The sequence below is a fragment of the Topomyia yanbarensis genome, chromosome 2, assembly GCF_030247195.1.
Source record: "Topomyia yanbarensis strain Yona2022 chromosome 2, ASM3024719v1, whole genome shotgun sequence".
NCBI lineage: Eukaryota > Metazoa > Arthropoda > Insecta > Diptera > Culicidae > Topomyia > Topomyia yanbarensis.
This window is the reverse complement of record NC_080671.1, coordinates 454,118,771-454,146,437: the sequence shown is the minus strand read 5'-3', so window position 1 is coordinate 454,146,437 and position 27,667 is coordinate 454,118,771. Positions and strand designations below refer to the sequence as shown.

The window sequence follows — 27,667 nt, the reverse complement described above, 5'->3', positions numbered from 1 at the left end:
ATTCTCCGCAGAGACCTATCAGGAACGTTGAAGTCCAGCTTAGCGAGAAGCAGAGGGCAGTCAATGTTGTCAGCGAGAAGATCGAACGCAGCGTAGGCAGGTTGATAAGAGTACAACGATGCTCATACGGTGGTAGTTCAAATCGATATCGCAAGGAAAGCCGTCGAAGGGCATAGCGGACGAAGCTCTTTTGCACCCGTTCTATGCGATTAATGGGTACGGTGTGATACGGGGCCCAAACGATAACTCCATACTCTAGAATGCTGCGTACCAGACTGATGTACAGTGCCTTCAGGCAGTAGACGTCGTTGAAATCTTGGGTGTTTCGTTTGATGAGTCCTAGTACTGCATAGGCTTTAGCAGTTACTGCATTGAAGTGTTCGATGAAACGTAGCTTACGGTCAAGTATAACACCAAGGTCCTTGATTGATGAAACTCGTTCTACTGGGGCAGCGCTCACTGCATACTCAAACGTAATTGGCGAGAGTATTCGTGTGAATGTGATTATGTTGCATTTCTGAATGTTTATAGTCATTCCGTTTCTATCACACCAACTCATGATCCTATCTATGTCCATCTGAAGTGCACAACAATCTACCAGAGTTGTTATGATGCGATAAATTTTCAGATCATCTGCGTACATCACCTTACACGATGTCAATTCGCTGCAAATGTCATTCACAAAGAACACGAAGAGAAGAGGTCCAAGGTGACTCCCTTGAGGTACACCCGATGTGATGTGGAATGGGTCTGAAAGTACAGTTCCAAGTCGCACAGCAGCACATCGGTTTGTAAGGTACGAGGAGATCCAATTGGTCATCCAGTCCGGAAATCCGATTCGCCTCAACTTTTCAACAGCTAGCTGATGAGGAAGGCAATCGAAGGCTTTGGAGAAATCTACATACACTGCATCAATTTGTTGTCGTTTCTCTAATTTATCAATCAGCGTTGACACATAGCTCATTAGGCTCGTCGTTGTTGAGCGCTTTCTAACAAACCCATGCTGATCTGTAATGATGATGTGTTTTACTGCAGGGTAGAGAATATCTAACAGCATACTTTCAAAAACTTTTGGAAGGCAGCTCAGGATTGAAATTCCCCTGAAGTCATGGACGTTACCGGCCTTATAAATTGGTGTTATTAAAGCCTCCTTCCACTTGGCGGGAAAAATACTTTCACCGAGAGAGCGATTGAAAAGCATGGATATCGGTACAGATAACGATGAAGAGCGTTCCTTGACGAAACACGGTTGTATTCCGTCCGATCCTGGTCCCTTTGAACCGTCAATACCACGTAGATTGGTGTACACTTCGCGTTCGGTGAAAGATGTTACAGGCAAATTCAAGGAGAACGTCGGCAGACTACTCAGTTACGATTCAGACAAAGGTGGTGGGTTATTTCTTAGTACACTTTGAAAACAGACGAGAATAGATTTGTTGACTCCGCAGGTGCCGTTGAGGTCCTGTCACGGTAGTTCACGTTTTCAGGAAATCCACGGGTGGATGTTTTGTTTCGCAAATAAGCCCAAAATTGCTTCGGCTGGTCCTTCATGTTAAATTTCACAAACGATTTATCATCTTCACCTCCTGTCCGGAAAAATCTTTTACGAGCCTTCCTTAACCGATTTCGCAGATTGCGCAGCTCATCGTTCCACCAGGGGCGTTTATTTGTGCAACGGCGCTTTCGCCTTCTCAGAGGCACGTGTTGTTGAAAAATTAAGTCCAATTCACGATAAAACCTGTCCACAGTCTCGTCGAGAGTACCCAGTGATAAAATTTCAATCCAATTGATGTTTGAGATTCTCGCATTTAGCTCGTCGCAATGATTAAAATCATACCACACATCTACATCGTCAATCACTGGTGAACCGTACAGAGTCTCAATGGTCAATACAAACAGATGATGATGACGATCCAATTTCATTAGCGGTACGGGTGGTGGTCTAACCTTTCTGAGTACGCCTGGTTCTTACTAGGCTCTCTTCCGGCTCCTTCAGCTTAGGATCCTCCCTCACCCTTTTGACTAGAGTGTCTTCCTTATACTTCTCCTGGTGCAGTAGAAGGTCTTCTTTCTTCTTTTTCTTATTTTCATCCTTTTCTGTTTGTTTTCCTCTTCTCATCTACGGTTTCATCGGATCGCCACCCACTTTCCATTTGTCGGGTTTTTCGCTGTCCATCATTCTTCGAATCTTCCTCCTCTTCTGGTGTTTCCCTTACTCCTTTTACGGAACGGGAATGTCACCTTTCGGCATCGTATGGGCTTCTGCATTCGCTACCTCCGTGGTCTTCTGTGTCTTCTCGGCGTTTTCAGCTTCAGATCTGTTCGCATTCGCCAGCCACTACGCCGGAGATGATTGATTGCAATTCTTACATGTTGATCTTCTTTATCGACAAAATATTGTTAATCATATATAGTGTTCCGAAATCGTATACGAGTTATAGATATCGTATAAAATGTGAGATTGTGTCGATTATACACCTGTAAATGTTATCTCTAGAATCGTTTTAATACGAGAAGTAATCGCATTCAAAGTGTATATTGTTGACAGGAATCGTCAGTTTCAGCAGCTATGTTCTTATATGGGCTCCAGTTTGGTACGCATATGCCGTTTTACTGCATTTAGTACGACTCTTTTGGGGGTATAGGCTGGCTTGGTTAATATTTGAAATTGAAGCTTATATTGACCTGATGTCCGTCCGTACAGGTTGGATAAGTGGTCTGTTTTAGAATCTTTTAACGTATTGTGTTGCTTCAACTGTACTGTAACTGAGTATTCGTCCATAAGAGTACGGGAAATATTCCAGATGTAATGGAGCACATAGATAATCTTGATGGATCTAAACTGATTTTTAATTAGTAATTTTGCTTAAAAGGACAATGAACGTAAAATGAATTTGGACGTATTCCATCCGGCATTTTGTAAGCAGTGTTCAGTATATCAAAGCAGATTTTTCTAGAAACTTTGTTATAATACGACACCTTGTAGAATACAAACAAACATTCACTGTTGGATTTTCTATCATAAACAGATATAGTATTCCGGGTTATGAAATTGCAAACGTTAATTCGAAAAAATGTTTCAGATTTGGCAAGCAAACTGCAGCTATGGGTTCAAAATGATAATTTCTATTCTAAATGCCTCCAATTGCTACTAAATCTACCGGAATAGAAGGGTTACGTTTCACTGCTAAACTTAGTACCACCAAAGAAATACCAACCAGTTCCAATAACGTTGTGCAACCGAACGTAATTGCTATCCTGTTCCAAACTTCACCACCATCCTCAAACAAAATCATCCATCATTTGCAAACTATAGAACAAACAATGACAATGTCAGTCTCACCAGAAAACTATTAATACCATCCTTCTGTAGGCCACTACAACCTTCAGCTACTCACAAAGGCGGGCGTTGTTTTACACTCAATAACCAGCCTAGCTAGAGGTACCACAAAGCATTTTAGAAATTGCAAATGGTTCTCTGGCTACAAGTACGCTGATGGTGCGGAGACGCCTGCAGTACATTGTAGCAAAAACCAAATTCCCACCAGAAGCAGTTATCGCTTCCAGCGCTCGGTCTCGGGAAAGGAAACCAGCCACCGGGTGATTTTGATAGTAGGTCGACACTCGTCGACCGATTGGAGATCGATGTGCAGCCTTCCGGCATGGCTCCTATATTTTGCCAACCAACTAGCGCGGTCAGCACGATACATGCACGGATCGCAGCCAACAACGACGGCCACGTGTTATACGACGATCCTGCGGCAGGCGACTGGGATGCAGATATCCAATCGGATGCGATGCACACTGGAGTATTTGAAAGAAAAAGTATATGATATTTTCCCATTCTTAAGAGAAGTCTTTTTTATTGTTCAGCGTGACTCATTGCTGAAAATTTCAATGTAATGCATTGCAAAGATAGCTCTGGAAACTTTACATATTTCATAAGGTTTCTTTGCATCAATTACAGAATATAAAACCATACAAATAGTGAGAGTTAAGAAATGGTTTTAGATACTATTTCGATGGAACATTTTTGGCCATCTTTTCCGTCTAAATATTCCTCTGTGCGATGTGTGCGCACCACAGGATACCGAATGGAAGCCACTCGGTTGTAAACGCATAACATCTTTCGCGTCCATTTACCCGTGTTTGTTTGGTCAGGCAGTGAAGCTGATCCGACGGATTACGGATCGACCGGCATGGTCATTGCAATTGGCTGGATACAAAGGGAAAAGAATTTTTCGCTTCCCTTCACAAGACTAGCGTGGCGTTTTCGACCCTTTTCATCGGTTTGGTTACAATTAAATTTTGATCGATGAAATGGGTTATCGATGTGTGGGCTAGCTTTGCTTTGAAGTAAACAATTGCTTCTGTGGTGTACTGTCAATGCGATAGGCCACACATTTCAAACTAAAAAGCGACACAATATTTTTTTCATTTTGATTACAGAGGTTTTAATCTTAGAGTCATCACTTACCATACATCCTAGGTCTTCATCGCCGTACAGGCCCGGGAAATGTTTCTGCTCGCCACAGTTGAATGTCGTGTATGGCAGGTCGACCTTGGAGGTGAAGTTATCATCAAAGTTTTTGTCGTAGCCTACTGGGTAGTATTCTTTTGGCGCGTTCATAACCTAAAACATAGTATGGAAATGTGTTACTTTAATTGGGCTCGTTTGGATTAGTGTCTACTATTCATAAGGGTTATTTTATACTTTTTATTGTATTATGAATTAGGTAGGATGTTTTATTAAGAGTATAAATAAAAGGACAGTTTGTTGTAAGACAGTTAATTTTTGATGACTACGTATTTTGATGTTAGTTAGTTTTCAACGTAATGATGGGGCGAAGTTATTTAATACAAAAATAGAAGAAAAAAAACAAATTCCACTACTGTGGAACTCAGTGACTTTACTAACCTTGTGTCCAGAGCGCGCCGGATACCGTCGCGGCCGCGGCGTTGTCGTCGTACTGGTGGTCGTCGTTGTAGTCGTCGATGTAGCCTGCTGCGCCGCGTGGATCTGAGCCTGAACGATGGCGGCCTGCTGCTTTTGATACTGTTGCTGGGCTAGAATTTCCTGCTTCCGAACACGGATAGCTTCCTTGATGACCTCAACGCTCACGTTGGCCGCAGCGGCCAATTCTTCCACGGTGTGTCCCATCAGATCGACACCGTCCACGATGGTGGTTCCCTTGCTGGCAGCGTGTCGTGGCGGAACGGTCACGATAGAGTTTTTGATAGCCGGTTCTGACAGTTTGTTGTCGATTTGGACAACCGGACCGGTGGAGATACGAGATACGGAATCGGGCATGGCGTGGAAAGCAGGGACTTGCTGAACTTGGACGTTAGCATCTTTGAAGACAATGTGTTGATTTGGAGCGGCAGCTGTGATTCGGGACGGACGGTGGAAGGAGGAGGTCTGATTCATGAGCTGGTTCTGGAAGGAAACATCGGGCATTTGAGGATTTTTGAGGGTGAAACCTTTGTACGCCATTGTCGGATCATATCTCACCGGTTCTGGTTCCGGTTTCGGGAGGGGTTTGAAAGCCGGTACCCCCAGGGGAAGGGAGGTTGCCTTCGTCATTAGGTTCGTGGCGGGTGAAACATACTGCGGGGTACCGGGTGTCGGTCGCTGCGGGGACACAATCGTATTCGGCGATAGTTTGAGCATCGGTCGGACGGTTAGTGCTTGCGGGCGGCTTTGCTGGATCGGCGGTGGTGGATAAGATGACTGTAAAGAGAAATGAGAGAACAAGAAAAAAACTGTTCAATAAACAGTGCAATTGATAACAAAAACATTTTATTATTGGAGTCAACGATGGTATGAAAATCAATCAGTAGTACTACAAAAAAATTCTAAAGAAGCTTTTCGTAATAAATTTTTGTGATGTTTAACAAACGGTTTAGAAAAAACTGCTTTTTTCGTCTTAGCATTCATACCATTCTCAGTTTCACCTTAGCTCTTCGGCAATAGCGCCATTATCCATATTTAGGTAATCGTCTGCAGCTCTAAAAAGATATCGTTTCCGCGATATGCGGAAAGTTGAAATGGGTCTTCAAATAAAAGCAAAGCCCTACCATTCGTAGACTAGAAACTGCGTTTTATCATACACCCTTCCTCTGAATTGCCACAATCGCATGTCCCATGTTCTACAGTATTCCCAATCCACTGGCGCAAGACTGACTTGCGATTATATGTAGTGAAACTGCGGCACATGCCAGGATAGAATGTTTCTTCAGCCCGGGAAAGTGCACAGATTTCAGACAAATCCCAGTTGTAGTAGATTGCATTCCCTTTCCACACAGCTCCTTTTTCGCGATGATTCGAATCGTTTGGGTGAAATGATCTTTCGCTCTAAAGTTCTCATAAAGTTTTATGAGTAGTACAAGCGAAGCAGTACATACCGCTGCATCCGAATAACCCTTTCAAGACTAGGTAGGATGAAATCCACTTTGCGTTTGCTATGGTAACATGTGCGGTCTAGAGTTCAACTCTTTCGGGAAGCGGTTTGATAGTACGTGGAATTGTTAGTTTATGCTTTGGGAGGCTCAGTTGAATTAGGGTACAACTGGAAAAACTAGGATTTCACCATTTTATGTTTCAATGTGATTAAAACTATCATAGCAATCGAGAAAAACAAATAAGAGAATTTTATTTCTTGATTCTGAAGAAATTTAATATTTCCAAGAGTTTTTAAGGGACTAAAATCTATGGAAAACTGGCCAAAATGCACTGATTCTACAAATTCCCAAAAACATAATTAAAATATAAATATTTCAATAGTACACATACATAGAAAATGCTATTTTGGATTGATTTTATTTCCCCTCAAGTCCAGAGCAGAAGCTAAAAACCGATCCGCTCATTCAATCAAACAAGCAATTAAATTTATCTACCGCTTTGTAGCTTACACTACACTACATGGGTAGTATTATTCCCCCTGACTGTTAAGTTAAATGTGTACACCACAGATGAAAAAACTTCGCTTACTACGGGAAAGTACTTTTGCGATTGAATCTAAACTAATTCGTTCTAGACCTATACTGCCCATAAAAGCATAAGAGTCCCATATGACTTTTCAGCCATTTTCAGATAAGTGCTCCATGCATCTCTTTGATACGTAAACTTTCATAATTCAATGAAAAAATGATAGTTTATTACTATAGAATACGAAAAAGTAGCAAACTTGGTTTGTCCCATACGAAAAATAAAGGCATAAGAGTCCCATGAAATAATTAAGATGAAACGGCATTTAACTAAGCCCAAAAAATGGTTTATTATAACAAAATTCTGTCAATATTCCAATTGGTTAAAATTTTTTGATTGAGTTTTTTTGATAATTAATATTACACAAAGTTACACCACTACTTAATACTAAACATTCCGTTGCGAAATTTCACTTTCTATTTCGACTTGCTTTGTAGCCGATTCATAGCATAAAATAAATTACAGGGCTGGCGTAGCAATTCTAAATCATTCTTTGTTCGGATTAGTTATATAACAATTAAACACTTTAAATTTTCAATTTTTTATTATAATTTTGTCAATCACAAATGACTAATGGATCAATATATTGGTTTTAAAGTGATATATTCTTGGTGATATTTCATTCGGTAATATATTCAGAGGTTCTGTCTTTCCGGTAAATTTTCCCAAAAATCTTCCTTTCCTCTGCCAAAAGCGGAAGAATTGTGTTAAGTAGCATTTTTTTCCTCTCTTGGTCTATGCCTCTAGGAACATCCATATGTTTAAGAGTGGCTTCGAAAAAGAAATTCGGTGAAGTCACAATTTTTTGTTGTTTTTTAGAAAACAACATGCAATCCCGATCAGAAGAGCATAACAAAACAATAACACCATTATAACTATGGTTGATATTTATAACAACTGGAGTTATATTTAGATAACGGAATTGAAAGTGGATTGCGGACAGTTTTCTTTACTATCAATATTATAACATAATCTATTATGAGACCATCAATTTATGAATTTATCGTTTGCTACTAGGTCACTGTCATTAGATGATTATATCTAATACAGTTCTCTCACAGAGGACGTATATACTTTTGGAAAAAAATTATATCTCATTTAGTTTTAACTTTGATAAAATCATATCAAATTTTGTTACAAATTTGTTACCATTAGCCAGGTTTTTGTTTTATTTTTTGTTATTTTAACAACTAACCAGCCGGATTTATAACATGTTCTGTTTCAAAATATTTTTGAAATAAGTAACTCCAGGTGTTATAAATCAGTTATGCCCTTCTGATCGGGATGCTTAAAGACAACACCTGCTGCTAAAGAGTCGCTATATTGAAGCTCGTAGCTTCCTTTTCGCACTACAATTTGTCGTATGTCGTCAATATACGGGCGGAGTTTAAGGCGGTTTAATGTATATTGTGAAACACTAAACTCACTATGCACAAATTTATCCGTGTCCATGTTCAGAACCTCCACGTTCCGTTTTGCATTCTGCAAAGTTTGTTTGAAATCGTTAAATGTTACCGGTGGTTTTAGTCGCATAGCCTTCTCCACTGCCGCATGGTAACTATCAGCTGCCATAAATGTGTGCCCAGACTCGAAAAACTTTAAAACCAGTTTCTTCACCTATATTAATTTAGAATTTATCAAAAAAAATAAATGAAGGAACAAATTCCAGTTTTTGTTCTGAGCAGCACAATTGTCGAGCCATAATACAACGGTTTCCAAACCATTAAAGCTTGAAATAACTTGGTGGAAACAGCTTAACAAATCGTTTGCCGAACGCCCACTGGTAGATTCGTCCCAAGCGCATGCAATCACTGGATACAATCTCGCATAGTTCCCAACAGGAGCAAACGTCTCATTGAACGCTATAAGTCGTTGAGAGAAAATTACAGTCTTCAGTCCTTCTAAGCGTGGCAGCTGAATAACCTGTAAAATTACCGTCGTGAGGTATTTTAAACTCATCTTAATGGATAATAAACCTTCTGCAGATCAACAGCCAGTACAACATGCCCAGTCTTCACATTCACTCCGTCCTCTCGGTAGACTGTCCTAGATGATCCAGCATGATGTAAGTGCTCTGCGTAGCGGGTACATGTCAAGCATTGGTCATCATCAGACGCAAGTGCCGAAGAATGACCCGAAACTTTTTGATGTAGAATGGCTGACACACAAGTCTCACACTGCTCATTTCCAAGTTTGACAAAGGAAATGTTCAGTTTCTTTACCATTTGAGAGTACATGCCATAGCTAACCTTGAGTTCATGAGTCTGCTGAAAGTTATCGTGCATTGCTTTTTCCGTCAGATCTGACGGAAGGTATAGACGATTCGGAGCATGTTCTCGGCGATAATGAGAAATTGTTGGATTGTAGGTGAGAATGTGTGCCCGAATTTGATCGCGTTTCCGAGTATTTCGAGTATACTTTCCACGTTCCGATGGCTTGGATTTCCCATCATTATCGACATCAACGCAGCAATAAACTTTATTTCTAAGCATAAATACAGTTAGGTTGTAATTGTTTAGAATTTAGCATTTGTATAACAAACCCGCAATGGTCTCCGTATCCAACAGTATTTAACTTCCGGAAGACGGTTGTCTGGGTACCCTGCGCTACCCGGAGATGGTATACATACGTATATTTGTTATGTTGGTCTTTCCCGGCGTAATGGTGCCTAGTACGTTTGCCTATCTCCACGCGGATGACACATTCACGTATAAAGTTTGCCTGACCATCTGCATCGAGGTCCCAAAAAGCCTTGTTCACTTGTATTCTATCATCCTTCGACACGAATTTTCCACACTGCTTGCGACATTCGCAATGCTCTAATTTGGTTTCGTGCTTAAGACGACGTCGTTTTGCAACACTATTTTTCAGCAGCTCTTTTTTCGGGCGACGCTTTGGCTTCAGTTTAAAAAAAACTATCATCGGAATGGACCTCATCAGTCCCACTAAATGTTTTGGAGACTTCTGCCTCCAGATCCAGAACAGGATAATCGGTGCCTATTGATGCCGGAACGATACAGCTTGAAGGTATCGGTAGCTCTTTGTGTGGGATCCTTTCATCAATTCCAATAAGTTCATCGCCGGAACTTTCATCACTCGGGTAGATTTGAATCAGTTCAAGAGCAGACATATTTAAAAAAAAAAACAACTCTAAATACAATTGCACACGAAAACGAACGCGGCAAGTGAGCTTACATGACAACATCATAGCAGGCGGTGGGACTGTTATACCTTCGCTCTGCAGCATGTATAGAACAAATTAAGGCTTAAAAAAATCAATCAATTTACACGTAATTCAATAAAAAAATTTATACAATGCAATCTTGCAAACCATTTTCGTATGATACATCAAATGTATGTAGCCACAATGAAACGACCGCGCTGAAACGAGGTGATGAAGATTGGAACCTTATTTCGCCATTTTCAGCGGTACGTGATTTTCCTGATGGGACTCTTATGCTTTTATGGGCAGTATAGTGCGAGAAGTGGAACAGTTACTAAAGGTGAAAAAGTAGCCTAGCCGCACGAAAGAAATTCATATACAGCTACATCACGTGCCCAATGGTGTACTGATAACATTCAGAAGTTGAATCAAGGCTGAATGTTTTATTGTGAAGAACAACATGAGACATGACATCGAATCGAAGCCACGACGGTTTTAATGGATGGTGATAAAATCGATGTATGATTTTACACTGCGCACTTAAAGAGTGTAGTGAACAAAAATTAGTCTACTGAAATTTGGCCTATTTTTTAATCACGCCTTTACACAAGTTGAGCACTCTTCTATCGTGACCGTAACTGAAACGTGTGCGCTAACCGACTTACTTTAAAAACTGAAGCTGTCGCAACAACCAAGGCCTACTCATCTAAGATCGTTCATTCCTTTTATTTTCTCTCGCGTCAAGTTATAAACATAATATAGTTTAAGGAGGGTATAACGATTTTCGATTAAGATTACACGTCAAATCAAAAGCTTAGTTTAAATGTTATTTTGTTACTTATATCCGTTCATATCCTACATCTTCTTCCTCTTCAACTCTATAAGAGAATGTAAATAAAGAATGCCCTTCGAACAGGTTTTCGTATAACAGCGATAAAATTTTTCAACCCTCTGGAAGTCGCGCATATGGCCCACTGAACGAGCAGCCGCTGATGCCTTAAGACGATTTCGCTAGTTTTTCAGAGCAGCGTGCACTCAGTGCACTAGCGCGACTACCGGAAGGTTAAATTGTGAAAAATCTCGACTTGCGAGCAATAAATTGTTTTTGTTTATTGGTTCTTACCAATAGCTTTTCATACCTATTCCATTGATTTTAAACTTTTTACTTTTTACAACTATTTGATTATTATTCTATATGTTTTATAATTAACTCTATTCTCATTTCTCTTCATTCGTCAGTATCGTCTTATCTCAGAGCTGGTTACACCTTAATCTTTTTTGTACCGTTCTTTTCGTTCTATTCAACACCTAACTATTTACCCTTTACTATATTATTTATAAACTCTTTAATCCACAATTTTTCTATTATTTGCTTTTCTTCTACTCACTTATTGCGATTTACTCTATACTCTTTCACTTTTCTCTTTACTCTGCCTACTTCAATTTTTGCACTAATCTCTCTATTCATTACGTTTACATTTGCACATTATTCTTTAGTTTTTATTCCGTACTCTTCACGCTTCACTTCTTTACCTCTTAACCTCTTTGCAGTTTTACCTCCTTGCCTCTTTACCTCTTTCTGACTTCGTTTGTCTCAACTGTAGATTGCTTGCCAAACCAAAAAAATCATGGCCGATTTTGAATTGTTGTTTGTATTTTTCGGAGAATTAAAACTATCTCTGGCGGAAAATATAAGGAACTCTCGAAACCGTGACTTTCACTTACCCGAATCCTTTCTAAGTTTGGGATGGGACAATTTCAAGTTCTTGCGATGCGCGAGCTGAATTTTTCAAAGTTTTCTTGCGTAAATTTTCTGTTTGTTAATTAATAGAAAGAAACCTTACCAAACTAAAAATTTCATCAAATTTACAGAATATGAATATTACACGTTAAACTATATTTCATCAAAATTTTGTTACTCTGCCTTCTTCGGAGAAGGATTTGTGGTTCAATTTCAAAAAAAATGATGATAGTATGAACCAGGAAAAATCCAAATAGACAATTATGAATATTATGCCAGTATTTTGTCCGCATTTAATCTATCAAAAAGTGTTATAATTCAGCGATAACTAGTAATGGTCGCCCATATATCAACGAAGATTAGCATATATTGACATATTTTATTTTATTTTATTATCTCATTTTTCATTTGACCCACATTAGTCTATAAACAAATAATAAACAATCATTTTAGTTTCCCTTGAAAAATGGCGTCAAACACGGTCGAAATATCGGGCGTTTTTTTAAAATAATTCGTTTGCTCAAGCTTAATTTACTGAGAACTCCATTTCCAGTCGGTACAATACTCAAAGTTACGTAGCTCGTATTACTTATCAAGCTAAATCCAGATTTGTATAATTCTTTGCCCAAAGGGGTAAAGAATTATACAAACCTGGATTCACCTTGATAAGTAATACGAGCTACGCTATTAACAAAAACTCTTTCCCGTGATAAATGTTGAGATACAGAGGTATACACGGTCTCCACAGCAACGTTTGTTACACTAACATTCATTTTCTTCCCCGATGACTATAAGGGCGTGACCGGCGCTGTTATTGGCATTTCAAAGTATAGAACTCTCGAAGCGTACACATTGAAGATGAATAGCTACTCCCAGGTCCCATTCGTTGATTCTCTATGCAATTTCGCATTAAGTTCTGGTCAATCACGAAGTAGCAACTAAGAATTGTATAGTCATCATGCTTATGTTCAACTCTATTCCATTCAGTTTACACCAACCATGAACTAAGTCGATGTCAGCTTGAAGAACTACACAGTCTAAGGCAAATTTTATTTTTCGAAAGATCTTCATGTTATGATGATGATATAGGAACGCACCATCAGCGCATGCGATACTCCGGTGACTGAAGATGCATTTAACAGCAAATATAAAATTATGTTATCCCAACCACTTTCACATTAACGCCGTCTGAAGAGTCAAAATAAGGCGAACCCACAAACAAAGTCATTTATGCGCAATCCGAAGGGGCAGATAATCTTCTTCTAATGAAAAGATCCAGCCGGTTGCATAACTCAATTTTCATGATCCCGAAGAACTATGCGATCAATGAGAGTATTTTTATTTTATGACTAGAAACTGGCGACCCACGACCTGTAGTCCAAGTTGCAACTTGATGCTCCCTTCCCACCCAATGGCATAAAGTGTTTATACACATTATCCGTCAAAAGTTTGGAAACTCTTCACAGTGGGACCAATCCAAAAAAGGTGGGACAAAACCTATTTGACGCCGTAGATGCCATTTTAGAGCCATCATTTCTTCGTAGGATATGTTCGCAATATTATTCTGCAAATTTTTAAATAGAATATTTTTAGTCAGACTAAAGTAGAGTACCCGAACGAAAAAATTTTTTCAAGAATTTTTTTATATGGTGGATGTCTTCGGCAAAGTTGTAGAATATTATGTTTTGAATAATTTCGTCTAAGATACCACATACGTCAGACGTCATTTTTGAGGCGAACTTGTTGTTTTTTGTAAATATGACCTAAAAATCAGTTTTTCGAATTTTCCATGCTAAAACCTTAATTGAATAATTTAATATGTTCTACAAACTTGTAGGTATCACTAAAATATAACTTTTTTGTTGAAAGAACTAATAACGTAAAATCAATTTTTTTTTTAATTTCTAAAACTATTTTTCGTATATATTTGCACTATTTTCATCGAATATTTCTGTTTTTGGGGGCGCTTTCAAGCAGCCAAACTTTGGCTATTCCGATACTCTATTATTTCAAGAATAAATTAAAAATATTACATAGAAACAGGATATAGTTGGACGCATTGTTTGGGTGACCATTCATGTACGACGTTTTATAACATAAGATGTGTTTGTATTATTTTTAATTTATATACTTTATTAGCTATAAACAAAATGTTATATTTTACGCACACCTACAAGCATGAACACATTGAGTTGATCAATTACGGTTGCAATAAGGAAAAGTTAATTTACTCTTTATCTCTTTATCTCTTTATCTCTTCATCTGTTTATCTCTTTATCTCTTTATCTCTTTATCTCTTTATCTCTTTATCTCTTTATCTCTTTATCTCTTTATCTCTTTATCTCTTTATCTCTTTATCTCTTTATCTCTTTATCTCTTTATCTCTTTATCTCTTTATCTCTTTATCTCTTTATCTCTTTATCTCTTTATCTCTTTATCTCTTTATCTCTTTATCTCTTTATCTCTTTATCTCTTTATCTCTTTATCTCTTTATATCTTTATCTCTTTATCTCTTTATCTCTTTATCTCTTTATCTCTTTATCTCTTTATCTCTTTATCTCTTTATCTCTTTATCTCTTTATCTCTTTATCTCTTTATCTCTTTATCTCTTTATCTCTTTATCTCTTTATCTCTTTATCTCTTTATCTCTTTATCTCTTTATCTCTTTATCTCTTTATCTCTTTATCTCTTTATCTCTTTATCTCTTTATCTCTTTATCTCTTTATCTCTTTATCTCTTTATCTCTTTATCTCTTTATCTCTTTATCTCTTTATCTCTTTATCTCTTTATCTCTTTATCTCTTTATCTCTTTATCTCTTTATCTCTTTATCTCTTTATCTCTTTATCTCTTTATCTCTTTATCTCTTTATCTCTTTATCTCTTTATCTCTTTATCTCTTCATCTCTTTATCTCTTTATCTCTTTATCTCTTTATCTCTTTATCTCTTTATCTCTTTATCTCTTTATCTCTTTATCTCTTTATCTCTTTATCTCTTTATCTCTTTATCTCTTTATCTCTTTATCTCTTTATCTCTTTATCTCTTTATCTCTTTATCTCTTTATCTCTTTATCTCTTTATCTCTTTATCTCTTTATCTCTTTATCTCTTTATCTCTTTATCTCTTTATCTCTTTATCGCTTTATCTCTTTATCTCTTTATCTCTTTATCTCTTTATCTCTTTATCGCTTTATCTCTTTATCTCTTTATCTCTTTATCTCTTTATCTCTTTATCTCTTTATCTCTTTATCTCTTTATCTCTTTATCTCTTTATCTCTTTATCTCTTTATCTCTTTATCTCTTTATCTCTTTATCTCTTTATCTCTTTATCTCTTTATCTCTTTATCTCTTTATCTCTTTATCTCTTTATCTCTTTATCGCTTTATCTCTTTATCTCTTTATCTCTTTATCTCTTTATCTCTTTATCTCTTTATCTCTTTATCTCTTTATCTCTTTATCTCTTTATCTCTTTATCTCTTTATCTCTTTATCTCTTTATCTCTTTATCTCTTTATCTCTTTATCTCTTTATCTCTTTATCTCTTTATCTCTTTATCTCTTTATCTCTTTATCTCTTTATCTCTTTATCTCTTTATCTCTTCATCTCTTTATCTCTTTATCTCTTTATCTCTTTATCTCTTTATCTCTTTATCTCTTTATCTCTTTATCTCTTTATCTCTTTATCTCTTTATCTCTTTATCTCTTTATCTCTTTATCTCTTTATCTCTTTATCTCTTTATCTCTTTATCTCTTTATCTCTTTATCTCTTTATCTCTTTATCTCTTTATCTCTTTATCTCTTTATCTCTTTATCTCTTTATCTCTTTATCTCTTTATCTCTTTATCTCTTTATCTCTTTATCTCTTTATCTCTTTATCTCTTTATCTCTTTATCTCTTTATCTCTTTATCTCTTCATCTCTTTATCTCTTTATCTCTTTATCTCTTTATCTCTTTATCTCTTTATCTCTTTATCTCTTTATCTCTTTATCTCTTTATCTCTTTATCTCTTTATCTCTTTATCTCTTTATCTCTTTATCTCTTTATCTCTTTATCTCTTTATCTCTTTATCTCTTTATCTCTTTATCTCTTTATCTCTTTATCTCTTTATCTCTTTATCTCTTTATCTCTTTATCTCTTTATCTCTTTATCTCTTTATCTCTTTATCTCTTTATCTCTTTATCTCTTTATCTCTTTATCTCTTTATCTCTTTATCTCTTTATCTCTTTATCTCTTTATCTCTTTATCTCTTTATCTCTTTATCTCTTTATCTCTTTATCTCTTTACCTCTATCTCTTTATCTCTTTATCTCATTATTTCATTATTTCATTAACTCTTTATCTCTTCATCTCATTATCTCTTTATCTCTTCATCTCTTTACCTATTTACCTCTTTACCACTTTACTCCTTACTGTTCTCTAGTTTGTCAAACAATTATTCTTTACCTCTTTGTCTCATTACCTCTTTTCCTCTTTACCTCTTTTCCTCTTTACTTCCTTTACTGTTCTCTAGTCTGTTAAACTATTACTGTTCTTACATTCAAATTGCATCGCCTTCTTAATAACACAGCTACAAATTTGGTCAAAATGATCTCCCGTATGTTTGCACTTGGCTACTTAACTCTTGTAAAGTGAGATAAAATCTGGAATTGGAAAATCAGTGCTCCTGAGGCCCGGTGCATGTTGAACTCAAGTGGAAGAACTTAGCATTTCAAATGCTATCTACCTTCTATGGGTACCGGGTCGTTCCAGGGAATTTAAAAATCTTTTACATCACTTTAAACAATGAATTTGTTTACCACGTTTAATTGCATCATAACGCACGTTGAAATATACGTAAAAGTAGATTTCAATCCATTCCCAGGTCAAGTGTTTCACACGGTTACCAAAAAAATTGTTCAAGATAAACAGAAGTTTAAGTTTAAACAGAAAAAGTTGTCAAATCCTCCAAAAATACTTGGTTTTGAAGGCGATTTGCACAAGAGGGATGAAAAGCTAAAATCAAAAGCATCAAATAAAGTGAACACTAGGGTGGGACAAAAATTAGATTTCTATTCCGAGCAACTTTTTAGGTACCATCTGGGTCCTAGAACAACTGTGTAAATTCTTAGCTCGATTTGGGAAACTATATTTTGCGACCACTGTTTGAAGTTTACGTGTGGGAAAACTGACTTTCAAAAAATAAATTCACCGGGAGTCGCCCAAGTCCTCCTGAAAATAAATCGTTACATAGTTTTTATACGAAATTTAACAAAGAAACAAGTCTCGAAGAACATGGAACGATCTGACACTTGTGGAAAAAGTTGTTAAGCAGAAATCGATTAATGCTCTGATGATTGATAAAATATTCATTTTTTCTAGCATCAATGCATTTGGCTGTCCGATTATATGCAATTTTGTTTTGACCTTCTCTTATTGTGTCTAAATCAATGATCTGAACTGTTTGGTCACTTCATGGCAGTTTTGAGGGGTAAATTGAGGCTTCTTTTCTACACAATAAGAGAAAGTTAAAAATTATGTATATAATTCGACCGTCAGCAGTAGTGGTGCTATGAAAATTGGAATTTTCATCAATCTTCAGAGCATCAGTCGATTTTTGCTTAATAACTTTTTCCACAATTGCCAAATCGTTTTGCGGTCTTCGAGAAATTCTTTCTTTGATAAATTTCCTATTAAAATTTAATATCAATTTTTTTTAGGGGACAATGAGCGACTCTTGGATGAATTATTTTGTAAAAGTCGATTTCCCCATATAAAATCCCATGTAAACTTTAAACCGTCGGCGCAAAAATATAGTTTCACCGATCGACCTTAGAATTTGCACAGTTATTTTAGGACCTAAATTGAACCTAAAAAGTTGCTCGCAGCAAAATTTTATTTTTTTCATATTGCTATGTCCTACTCTATTGAACACACTATTTCACTATCACTGACACTTTAAAAAGAAATATAGTTAGTTTATTTATATAACACCATAATCAGCACGTACTTAATCCTGTTTGATGGCGACGCCGCACAGAGGAGTAATTGGGGTCGAATCCTGGCCAAAATTATTTGCTGCTGGAATTGTTGTTATTATGCCTTAATATGAACTCAAAATAGATAATTACTAGTTTTTGGAACAATTTGGCATCTACCCACCTACCAGTGCAGAGGCCAATTTTTTATATCCATTCGAATACTAGTAATTTCTAGGTGATCTTTGTGAATACATTTGTTTTTCCAGTTGCATGAACAGTTGATCAGTGGGAAAGGGAGAAGAAAAGGGACGTCTGTGCATATTTTCATAGAGATACATTTTGGCAAACATAGTATTTGGCTCTACAGCATTTCGGTGTACTTCAAATTCGTAAAAATTTAAATATTTTCAAATCGCTTGGGATTGGTGGATCGGAAAAGATCGGAAGAGTTAGAATATTTTTTGTATAGCTGAAATCTTGCTTTGTAATACTGCTTCAGCAACTTTGCCGAATCTCGCCGTATAATGTAACTTTTTCATCATTCAAATTTGGAATAAAATGTTCAAAAAAGGTATTTTTTAAATGGTGCAATACACAGCAAGTCTACTATTTTCAGTTAGTTTTAAGCTGAAGTTAAACAAACGGTTGTGTTGAACTGCGTGTGTAATAATATTGTCTTATTTAATACAGTCATCATCACTAGAAAGCTATTTTGCTGAATGTATAATGAAAATGATTAAAATATCCCTTAAACTATCACCATTGGGCATCCATGCAAAAATTCTTTAACAATTTTTGATATACTCCTAATTTTGTCACGTTATACAGTAGGTTCTTAGGTATGTAAAAAAAATACAACGAACCAAAAAAATCGAAAAAAAATATTTTGGTTGTTGGCCAAGGATTTGTTCTAGTTACTCCTCTGTGCGCCGTTGGTTAAGTGGTAAGCGACCGCTTCTCACCACAGTGGATCTTGGTTTAATTCTAGACTAAGTGGTTGAGATTCTCTGAAATGAAAAATTTGTGGTCACGTCTTTCTTCGGAAGGGAATATCCATTGATCTCGGTTCATGTGCTGATGGGCCGATATCTGGAGTTCAGATGGTGGAGTCACCTCTCTAGTGTCGGTGATAGGTAATCAGTGCGGAAAGAGGCAGACGAAAATAAACATGAAAAAAAATCTTGCTTGACAAATTTTGACAAATTTTAGACCGTTCTACTCTATAGATCATTTTAAAATATCATGTCGAAATACGAAGAGATGGAATCTTTTCCAAATTACTCGTGGAGAAACCTTTTTCCAGATATTTCTAACTATGTTCCTTCTAGCCTAAATGCATGAGAGGCGTATCCCTTCATCACATACCCTACACGCCAGTTCTATAAGCAGACGGCCAACTACGGAAGACTATGCACCGAAGAAGTTAAGGAATACTTATTTATTACAATCAGTACTACCAAATAGCCACTGACATCTGTTTCTAAACAAAAGGCCAGTTATCAATAACTACCCCTAGAAGCTCCAAATCAACAACCAGCACTCCAAAAGAAGTAATAACGATCGCGTCTAGTGCCAAAAAACGCCTCCACCAAAACAAAGCAATGGTCGGAGAAGACAAATACAGAATAAAGTACAGAATAGAGGATGCTATATCCTCTATTCTGTATTTGTCTTCCTGTATCCTGGATAAAGAGTAGTAAGAACAAGAAATAAACAATAACATCGGACAGTGACCAGAATTTATCAAAAATTAAATTTATTTGCTTGTTTTTATTTTCGAGACATTGAAAAGTATGATAAACCCACCGCGAGATAAATCCGGGGTATTCAAATAAACTAATATCCTATAAAGTTTTTTTTACTAAAACTGTTCTTGCATGGAGCGCCCCAATTGTATTTTTGACGGAATGATTTATTCATTTAAGTTTTTACTATTCGTAATGCAATAACGAGTATTTTTTGCCATTGGGAATATGGGCTTGAAAGGGATACATATTTGAAGCTACCGTACCGTCAGGTAAATGTGGAAAGTAATAGTTCATTCCTAAAACCACAGAATTGCAAACTGTAACACAATGGCAAAAGTGCGCTTAGTTCCTGGAACATCTCCGTTTCACACCAATTCACGGTTTCTACTGCCTTTTACTGTTTCAACAACGATAAACTTGAAACTTCTTTGGAAAAGTGCCTTCGATAGAATGGCTTGGTGTTGCAAACTGCTACTTGCCGCCGACGATGATTTAGGGAAATAATTGCGCTTCTACGTATTTCGTTCGCCGCTCGGAATAAAGGGAAAATTACCAAAGAAGGGACTAGTCAGTGCAAAGGGAAACGAGGCTGAGTCTTGTTTATTCAATTGTTTGTCTTTAATTCGCCTCTTCCGGCCCGGAATGTCTTGAATCGGATTGTGGGGTAGGCGGGTGCAGAACAATAAAATCCTATCCTATCCAGCTGGTTGAAAAGGATCCGGCAAGCTGGGCTGAGGGTGACAAAGTTTGAATCATGAGGTATAATCCTCTCGCGATTTATGGTTGTAGAATGGAAGCTTTCAGCATTGATGCGATGGAATGTGCCAGCAGGAAGCAGGAGGAATATTATGCGAAGAATGTCAGCCAGTTTTCAACATTCTCATTGTGACTTTGCTCCTTTGCAGTGGCAAATAAAGAGTAAAACGACTGCACATTTCCACCGAGAATGGTTTCTGTGTCTGGAATAAAGTTTATGAATTCTCATTGAAAGTTGGCAGTCGGAGACAGCTCGGAGGAAAAGTCTTTCTTTTGGAGTTTGTTTTGGGCGCTCGCTGACGGTGGGAGTTCTACTGCTCTGGGTACATCCAAGTTGTTTGATATTATAAAGTTGTGAATCATAAGATAAACTAGAGATTTCTCGGTTTGGGGAAAGTTTGCTATCTGAGATGTGACGGTCATAGCACTAGTTATCATTGATTGTCAGCCGATTTCAAACGTAGAACAAACTTGAACGACAACAAACTTCTTGCACTACTTAATTTTTCCTACTAGGCCCTGCCATAAATCTAAAGACAACAAGCGATTATCGTTGCAAGATTCTTTTTGCATGTTTTTTACAATTTTTTTTTTTCAATTCGTTTATTTGATAAGGCAGGTTTGCGTTAGCTTAAAGGTGCCAATTTTGTTTTGTTTTACATTTTAAATTACTTAAAACTAGGGGCTTACATATTGATTTTTGAAATTAAACTAAGGCTAATTTATAGCTATACATATACACAAGGGGGTAGTATAATTTTCGTAAGATTAGAGGGGTCATTTAGTTTTTATGGCAATACGGTTTGACATTTTTAGCAATGAGATTATTGGAGCAAATAATGTTTAACTAAGGGGGAAAATTTTTACGACTATCTTAAAAGTAGAAATAATTAGAGGGCGTGATTAAATTTTGTAAAGATTCGGAGACATTAATTAGAGTTATTTTATGTGGTAGTAGAGTTGGGCATTTTCAACGAGATAATATAATATAATAATTAAAACTAGAAAAGGCAAGAAGAGCTAAATGCTTCATGAAGATATTTGGGGGGGGGGGAGGTGTGTTACTTCTGTGTATAAGAGTCAGGGGAAGTAGGGTGGACAAACATGGCAGGGGGAGAACATTATTTCAGTTTCAGACTTCGGGAGATCAACGGATGGATTACAGAATCAGGGTGGCCTTCATCAGGAAGAATCATGTACTGGGACGCCGGGTGGTCGTTCTCGAGATGACAGGGGTTTCTCCAGACGATTTCGTAGTGCGGCTCAGATGTTGATCGGCTACATTTCGAGTTGTGCGTGTGATGTTCGTGCTTTAGGTCCCGTGTTTGTTGGCTCATTCGACAGGGATGTTTTGTGTCGCCTTGGAGTCGCATCAAACCATCGTGGGTGTATGGTACAGGTGGAAGAGAGCGCTTCTGAGAATGATAAGGAAAAAGGGGCAGTTAAAGTTGGATATTGATGGTTTTTATGAAGGTGTATATAAGGGACATATAGAGGACATCGCGGCTTGCCAACACATCTCGAACCGGGACGTTGGGTGGTCTTCCTCGGGCCCGGAGGGTGTCCATAAGCCGAGACCTGGCGGAACTGTACTCGGTGCACGCCCAGACTATGTGCTCTATATCGTGATAACCGTCGCCACAAGCGCAGATACCACTCTCCACGAGCCCAATACGTCGGAGATGTGCATCCAGCGTATAATGGTTCGCCATGAGTCGGGACATCACACGAATGAAGTCACGACCCACATCCATCCCCTTGAACCAAGGTTTCGTCGATACCTTAGGGACTATCGAATGTAGCCACCTTCCTAGCTCCCCATTGCTCCACGAGGTTTGCCAACTTTCGAGGGTTCTCTGATGAGTAATACTGAAAAATTCGTGGAAGCAAATTGGTCTTTCAAAAACGTCACCTTCAATGGCACCCACCTTAGCTAAGGAGTCCGCCTTCTCATTGCCCGGAATGGAGCAATGAGAAGGGACCCACACCAAGGTAATCTGGAAAGATTTGTCAGATAAAGCACTCAGTAGCTCCCGTATTTTCCCCAAAAAATACGAGGAATGCTTTCCATGTTTCATCGAGCGAATAGCGTCAATAGAACTCAGACTATCCGAGACGATGAAGTAATGGTCTGCGGGTAATGTGTCAATGACTCCAAGGGTATACTGAATAGCAGCTAGTTCTGCGGCGTAAACTGAAGCAGGGTCACTGAGTTTGTAGGAGGCGGTGAACTTTTGATTGAAAATACCGAAGCCAGTGGACCCTTCGAGGTTTGATCCGTCAGTATAAAACATCTTAGAACAGTCGACTTCTCGGAATTTATTATAAAAAATATTTGGAACCACTTGTGGGCGTATATGGTCCGGAATTCCAATAATCTCATCTTTCATGGATGTGTCGAAGAAAACAGTAGATTTAGAAGTATTTATGAAATGCACACGGTTGGGATTGTAAGAAGAAGGATTAATATTTTGCGCCATGTAGTCAAAGTATAGGGACATAAAACGGGTCTGAGAATTGAGCTCAACAAGCCTTTCGAAATTTTCAATCACCAACGGGTTCAAGATATCGCATCGAATGAGCAATCGATATGAGAGTTCCCAAAATCGATTTTTCAGCGGGAGAACGCCCGACAGGACTTCGAGACTCATCGTATGGGTCGACTGCATGCACCCTAAAGCGATACGCAAACAACGATACTGAATTCTTTCGAGTTTGATGAAATGTATGTTCGCGGCGGATCGAAAGCAGAAGCATCCGTATTCCAGTACCGACAGTATCGTTGTTTGATACAACATAATTAGGTCTCCTGGGTGGGCACCCCACCACGTTCCGGTTATTGTACGAAGAAAGTTGATCCTTTGCTGGCATTTCTGTTTCAGATACCGAATATGGCATCCCCAAGTACCTTTCGAGTCGAACCAGACCCCTAGATATTTTACTGTGAAGACCTGAGCTATAGTTTGACCCATTAATAGAAGCTGTAGTTGTGCTGGTTCACGCTTCCTAGAAAATACAACTAGCTCAGTTTTCTCCGTGGAGAATTCGATACCCAGCTTAATAGCCCATGCAGACAAATTGTCCAAGGTATTCTGTAATGGTCCTTGTAGATCGACAGCTTTGGGTCCCGTAACAGACACCACGCCATCGTCTGCAAGTTGTCTTAACGTGCAGGAATTGTCAAGACATTCATCAATGTCGTTGACGTAGAAATTGTATAACAGGGGGCTTAGACATGAGCCCTGGGGAAGGCCCATGTAGCTAAATAGTGATGTCGATAAGTCACCATGCGAAAAATGCATGTGCTTTTCCGACAACAAGTTTAGTAAAAAGTTGTTTAAAGTCGCTGAAAGACCATGCTGGTGCAGCTTCTCTGAAAGAATGTTGATAGAAACTGAATCAAAAGCCCCCTTTATATCTAGGAACACTGATGCCATCTGCTCTTTACTAGCATAGGCCATTTGAATTTCGGTTGAGAGCAACGCAAGACAATCATTCGTCCCTTTGCCTTTGCGAAAGCCAAATTGTGTATCTGACAGTAAGCCATTTGCTTCGACCCAATTGTCGAGGCGGGATAGGATCATTTTCTCGAACAACTTCCGGATACAAGATAGCATTGCGATCGGTCGATACGAATTGTGGTCGGAGGCTGGTTTTCCTGGTTTTTGGATGGCGATGACCTTCACTTGCCTCCAATCGTGTGGGACAATGTTAGCCTCAAGAAACTTATTAAATAAGTTCAACAAGCATCTCTTGGCAGAGTCTGGCAGATTCTTCAACAAGTTGAATTTGATTCTGTCTGGCCCTGGAGCTTTATTGTTACACGACAAGAGAGCAAGTGAGAACTCCACCATCGAAAAAGGTGTTTCGTTCGCGTTATCGTGACGGGACGCGGCGCGGTAGATCTTCTGTGCCGGGGCGGAATCCGGACAAACCTTCTTGGCGAAATCGAATATCCAACGGTTTGAATATTCCACGCTCTCATTAGCACTGTTTCGATTTCGCATACGTCGGGCTGTTCCCCAAAGAGTGCTCATCGATGTTTCTCTCGTTAATCCGTCGACGAACCGGCGCCAATAACCGCGTTTTTTGGCTTTCATCAAACTCTTCATTCGCTTGTCTAACGTCGCGTACTGTCGAAAACTAGCGGGTAACCCGTCGTTCCGGAAGGTCTTAAACGCGGCGGCCTTTTCTGCGTACACGTCTGAGCACTCTTTATCCCACCAGGGATTGGGAGAACGTTTTTGTATGTTCGCGCCGGGTACTGGCTTAGTCTGAGCTTGATTCGCGCTGTCGAGAATCAAGCCAGCCAAAAAGCTGTACTCTTCCTCCGGAGGAAGTTCTTGAGTAGATTCGATGTTGTCGGATATCGCGGTAGCATAGCTCTTCCAATCGATATTTCGTGTGAGGTCATACGAAATATTGATTGTTTCCAATGGCCTTGAGCCGTTATTGATTGAGACTATGATCGGCAGATGGTCGCTACCGTGGGGATCAGGGATTACCTTCCACGCGCATTCTAACTTTAGCGAGGTCGAGCAAAGGGATAAATCTAATGCGCTTGGGCGCGCTGGTGGGGGAGGAATCCGTGTCATTTCACCCGTGTTTAGAATTGTCATGTTGAAGTTGTCGCAAATATTGTGAATTAAAGAGGAACGGTTATCATCATAAAGGCAACCCCATTCCGTACCGTGAGAGTTAAAGTCGCCTAAAACTAGTCGCGGTGCAGGCAGGGATTCTATGATGTCATGTAGCCGGCGATGCCCAATCGCGGTGTTGGGGGGAATATATATGGAAGCTATGCAAAGATCTTTGCCTTTGGTTGTTACTTGACAAGCGACAACTTCAATACCTGTTATCGAGGGAAGGTTAATTCTGTAGAAGGAATAGCGCTTTTTGATCCCCAAAAGCACTCCTCCATAGGGGGTGTCTCGATCCAGGCGAATAATATTAAAGTCGTGGAAGTTGAGATCTATGTCGGAAGTTAACCAAGTTTCACATAATGCAAATGCATCGCAACTCAAATTATTTATTAAAATTTTGAAGGAATCAATTTTCGGGATGATACTTCTGCAATTCCACTGTAGAACAGTGATCAAATCCGTGACCTCGTTCGATGAGTTAGCCATCGAAGGATACAATCGCTGAAAGGAGGGGCCATTTAGCAGTCAACTGCTTCAAAAATGTTCTTACTGTAGGGAGAAAAGCTAACATAAGACTTTTAATAGGATCAGTTATATTGAAAGTTTTTATTATCCAGTCCACAATGTCCGAGAGTTTGATAATTCCAGTGCCGCGATTATTCTCGAACTGAAACAGAGGAACACTTGGGATTTTTGATGTTCCGGGAAGTGCTGGGAACTCCTTCTCTGAGTTTAATCCTCCGAGACCAGGAGCTAATTGCTTCGGTTTGGTTGCAACACTTCCAATAGATGTGACTTTCTGAGTCCCGTCAAGGGATACCTTCTGGCCTTTACAACGAACTTTAGGAGAGGAAATGTTCCTCCTCTTCCTATAACTTCTAGGCGCCCTAGTAGATGTTCCCTCTTGTGGGTCATCAGCCTCGCCCTCGTTAGGAGGCAAGTGAGCATAGATGTTTGTTGAGGTTGGTGGTGTAGCTTTCTTTAGCAATTCTGCAAAAGAATGTTCGGATCGTCCAGCAAGGGAACGTTTTAGTTTATCCCCGCGTAGTTTGTACGCGGGACATGCCGAGATATCATGCAGATTCTCTGCACAGTAAGGACACTTCTCAGCATTCTTACTGCACGAATCATCTAGATGATTCTCCCCGCATTTTCCACAGCGGGCCTTATTGCTACAATGGGTGGCTGTGTGACCCAATTGTTTACACTTTGTGCAATTCATGACCCGCGGCACAAACAGACGCACAGGCAGACGAACCTTGTGCAAGAGGACGTAATTTGGCAAAGCGGTACCAGCGAAGGTCAACCGATAAGAGTTTGATTGGGGGTACGTTTTTGAACCATCCCCCGCAACTACTACTGAGTGCAAACGCTTGCACTCGAGTATTTTCACTGGCTGAAGTAAGCGGTCTCTGAAACGGCCAACCCCGTACTGCAGCAGATCCTCGCATGTCAAACTGTCATCGGTGACAACGCCTTCAGACTGTACTTTCACAGCTGGAATATACACGTGATAGTCCTTCGTAAAGTGCTCGCAGCAAGCAATATCGTTTGCCTGCTTTGAGTTAGTCAGCACGACCCTCAGCCTGTCTGAGCGGACCTTTTTTATTTCGATCACAGCCGAGAACCGTTCCGTTAGGTCTTTTGAAATCTGTAATAGATTCAGCGATTTTGTTTTGGGCCGAAAGAAGACCACAAAGGGACCGGTCGAGAGCTCTGGATATTGTTTGGGTCGGGGGAGAGCCTTAGGAGTCGACTCGATCTCCATTTGGCCATCCGGGGAGGAAGCCATCGACACCGTCAACGCACGGGGTCAGCACCCGCGCAGACGGGAAAAAGCCGTAAATGTATCAAAAAGGTAGATTTCACTTATCTGTATACTCGTTTCCCACGACGCACCAGTCCAGCTTAAATAGCTGGTTATTGTTCAATCCTCGCTTTACGAACAAAAGGTTCAGGAATGTGGCCTAACGGTTAACACACGCACAAAAGAAAATAAAAGTCCAAACCGAAGAGGCAGAGAATGGCAAAATAACCTTGATCGCGGATTACTGCACTGTTCTTTTTCCAACAGACCGAAAACAAAACACTTCTATCTCGATCGAGCGATGCGTAGAGACTGATTTTTTTTTTTTTACAATTGCTGAAAATAATTTTACCTAACAGATAGAACCTTAATCAAGAATTTTATTTTTATTCGTGTCTCTCTTAATATTACACGTAGCTATATCGTCATATTCAATTTGCATGAAATGTTGATGTGTATGAAAAGTATCCAGAAAAGCTCAAGCAGCACTGTTTTTCATCTCGTTTGTAAATATTATGAACGTTGACTATTTCTCGAAAAAAAAGCATTTTCTCAATAATATCAGTTTCATACCGGTTCCTTCCGTATAGCAACCGAACACATAAACCCGTTGTCACCGATGCGATACCGTAATGCTGAACGACGTGAGTAATCTGGCCGGAGATGAATGAGAAAAATATGGCTCAACAAAACACCATCCGATACGAACAGGTAAACAATAAATAGACGCCTTTGGCTTGGTTTCACTTTCTTTTGAAGCGGCAGTTTGAACTCACCACATGCCTGTGATGGAAGAAGCTAATTTTGCGGCTCCGCACACGTGCCATATCGTACCACCTCGCGTCATCCGATTATTACCGGTCGTTCGAAG

At 38.9% G+C, this 27,667-nt stretch overlaps 1 protein-coding gene across 8 annotated transcripts in view; it reads right to left on the bottom strand.

Annotated features, from left to right (window-relative positions):
• LOC131685851 (uncharacterized) overlaps positions 1-27,667 on the bottom strand; it is a 304,876-nt gene that overhangs the window by 11,435 nt on the left and 265,774 nt on the right. For 7 of the 8 annotated variants that reach the window (XM_058969847.1, XM_058969854.1, XM_058969849.1 and 4 more), the window contains 2 exons: positions 4,919-5,731; positions 4,478-4,633 (listed from right to left, as the gene is read on the bottom strand). In XM_058969847.1, coding sequence (XP_058825830.1) covers positions 4,478-4,633; positions 4,919-5,731 — 969 coding nt within the window. The remainder of the gene's footprint in view (positions 1-4,477; positions 4,634-4,918; positions 5,732-27,667) is intronic. The other variant, XM_058969855.1, reaches the window with a different exon arrangement.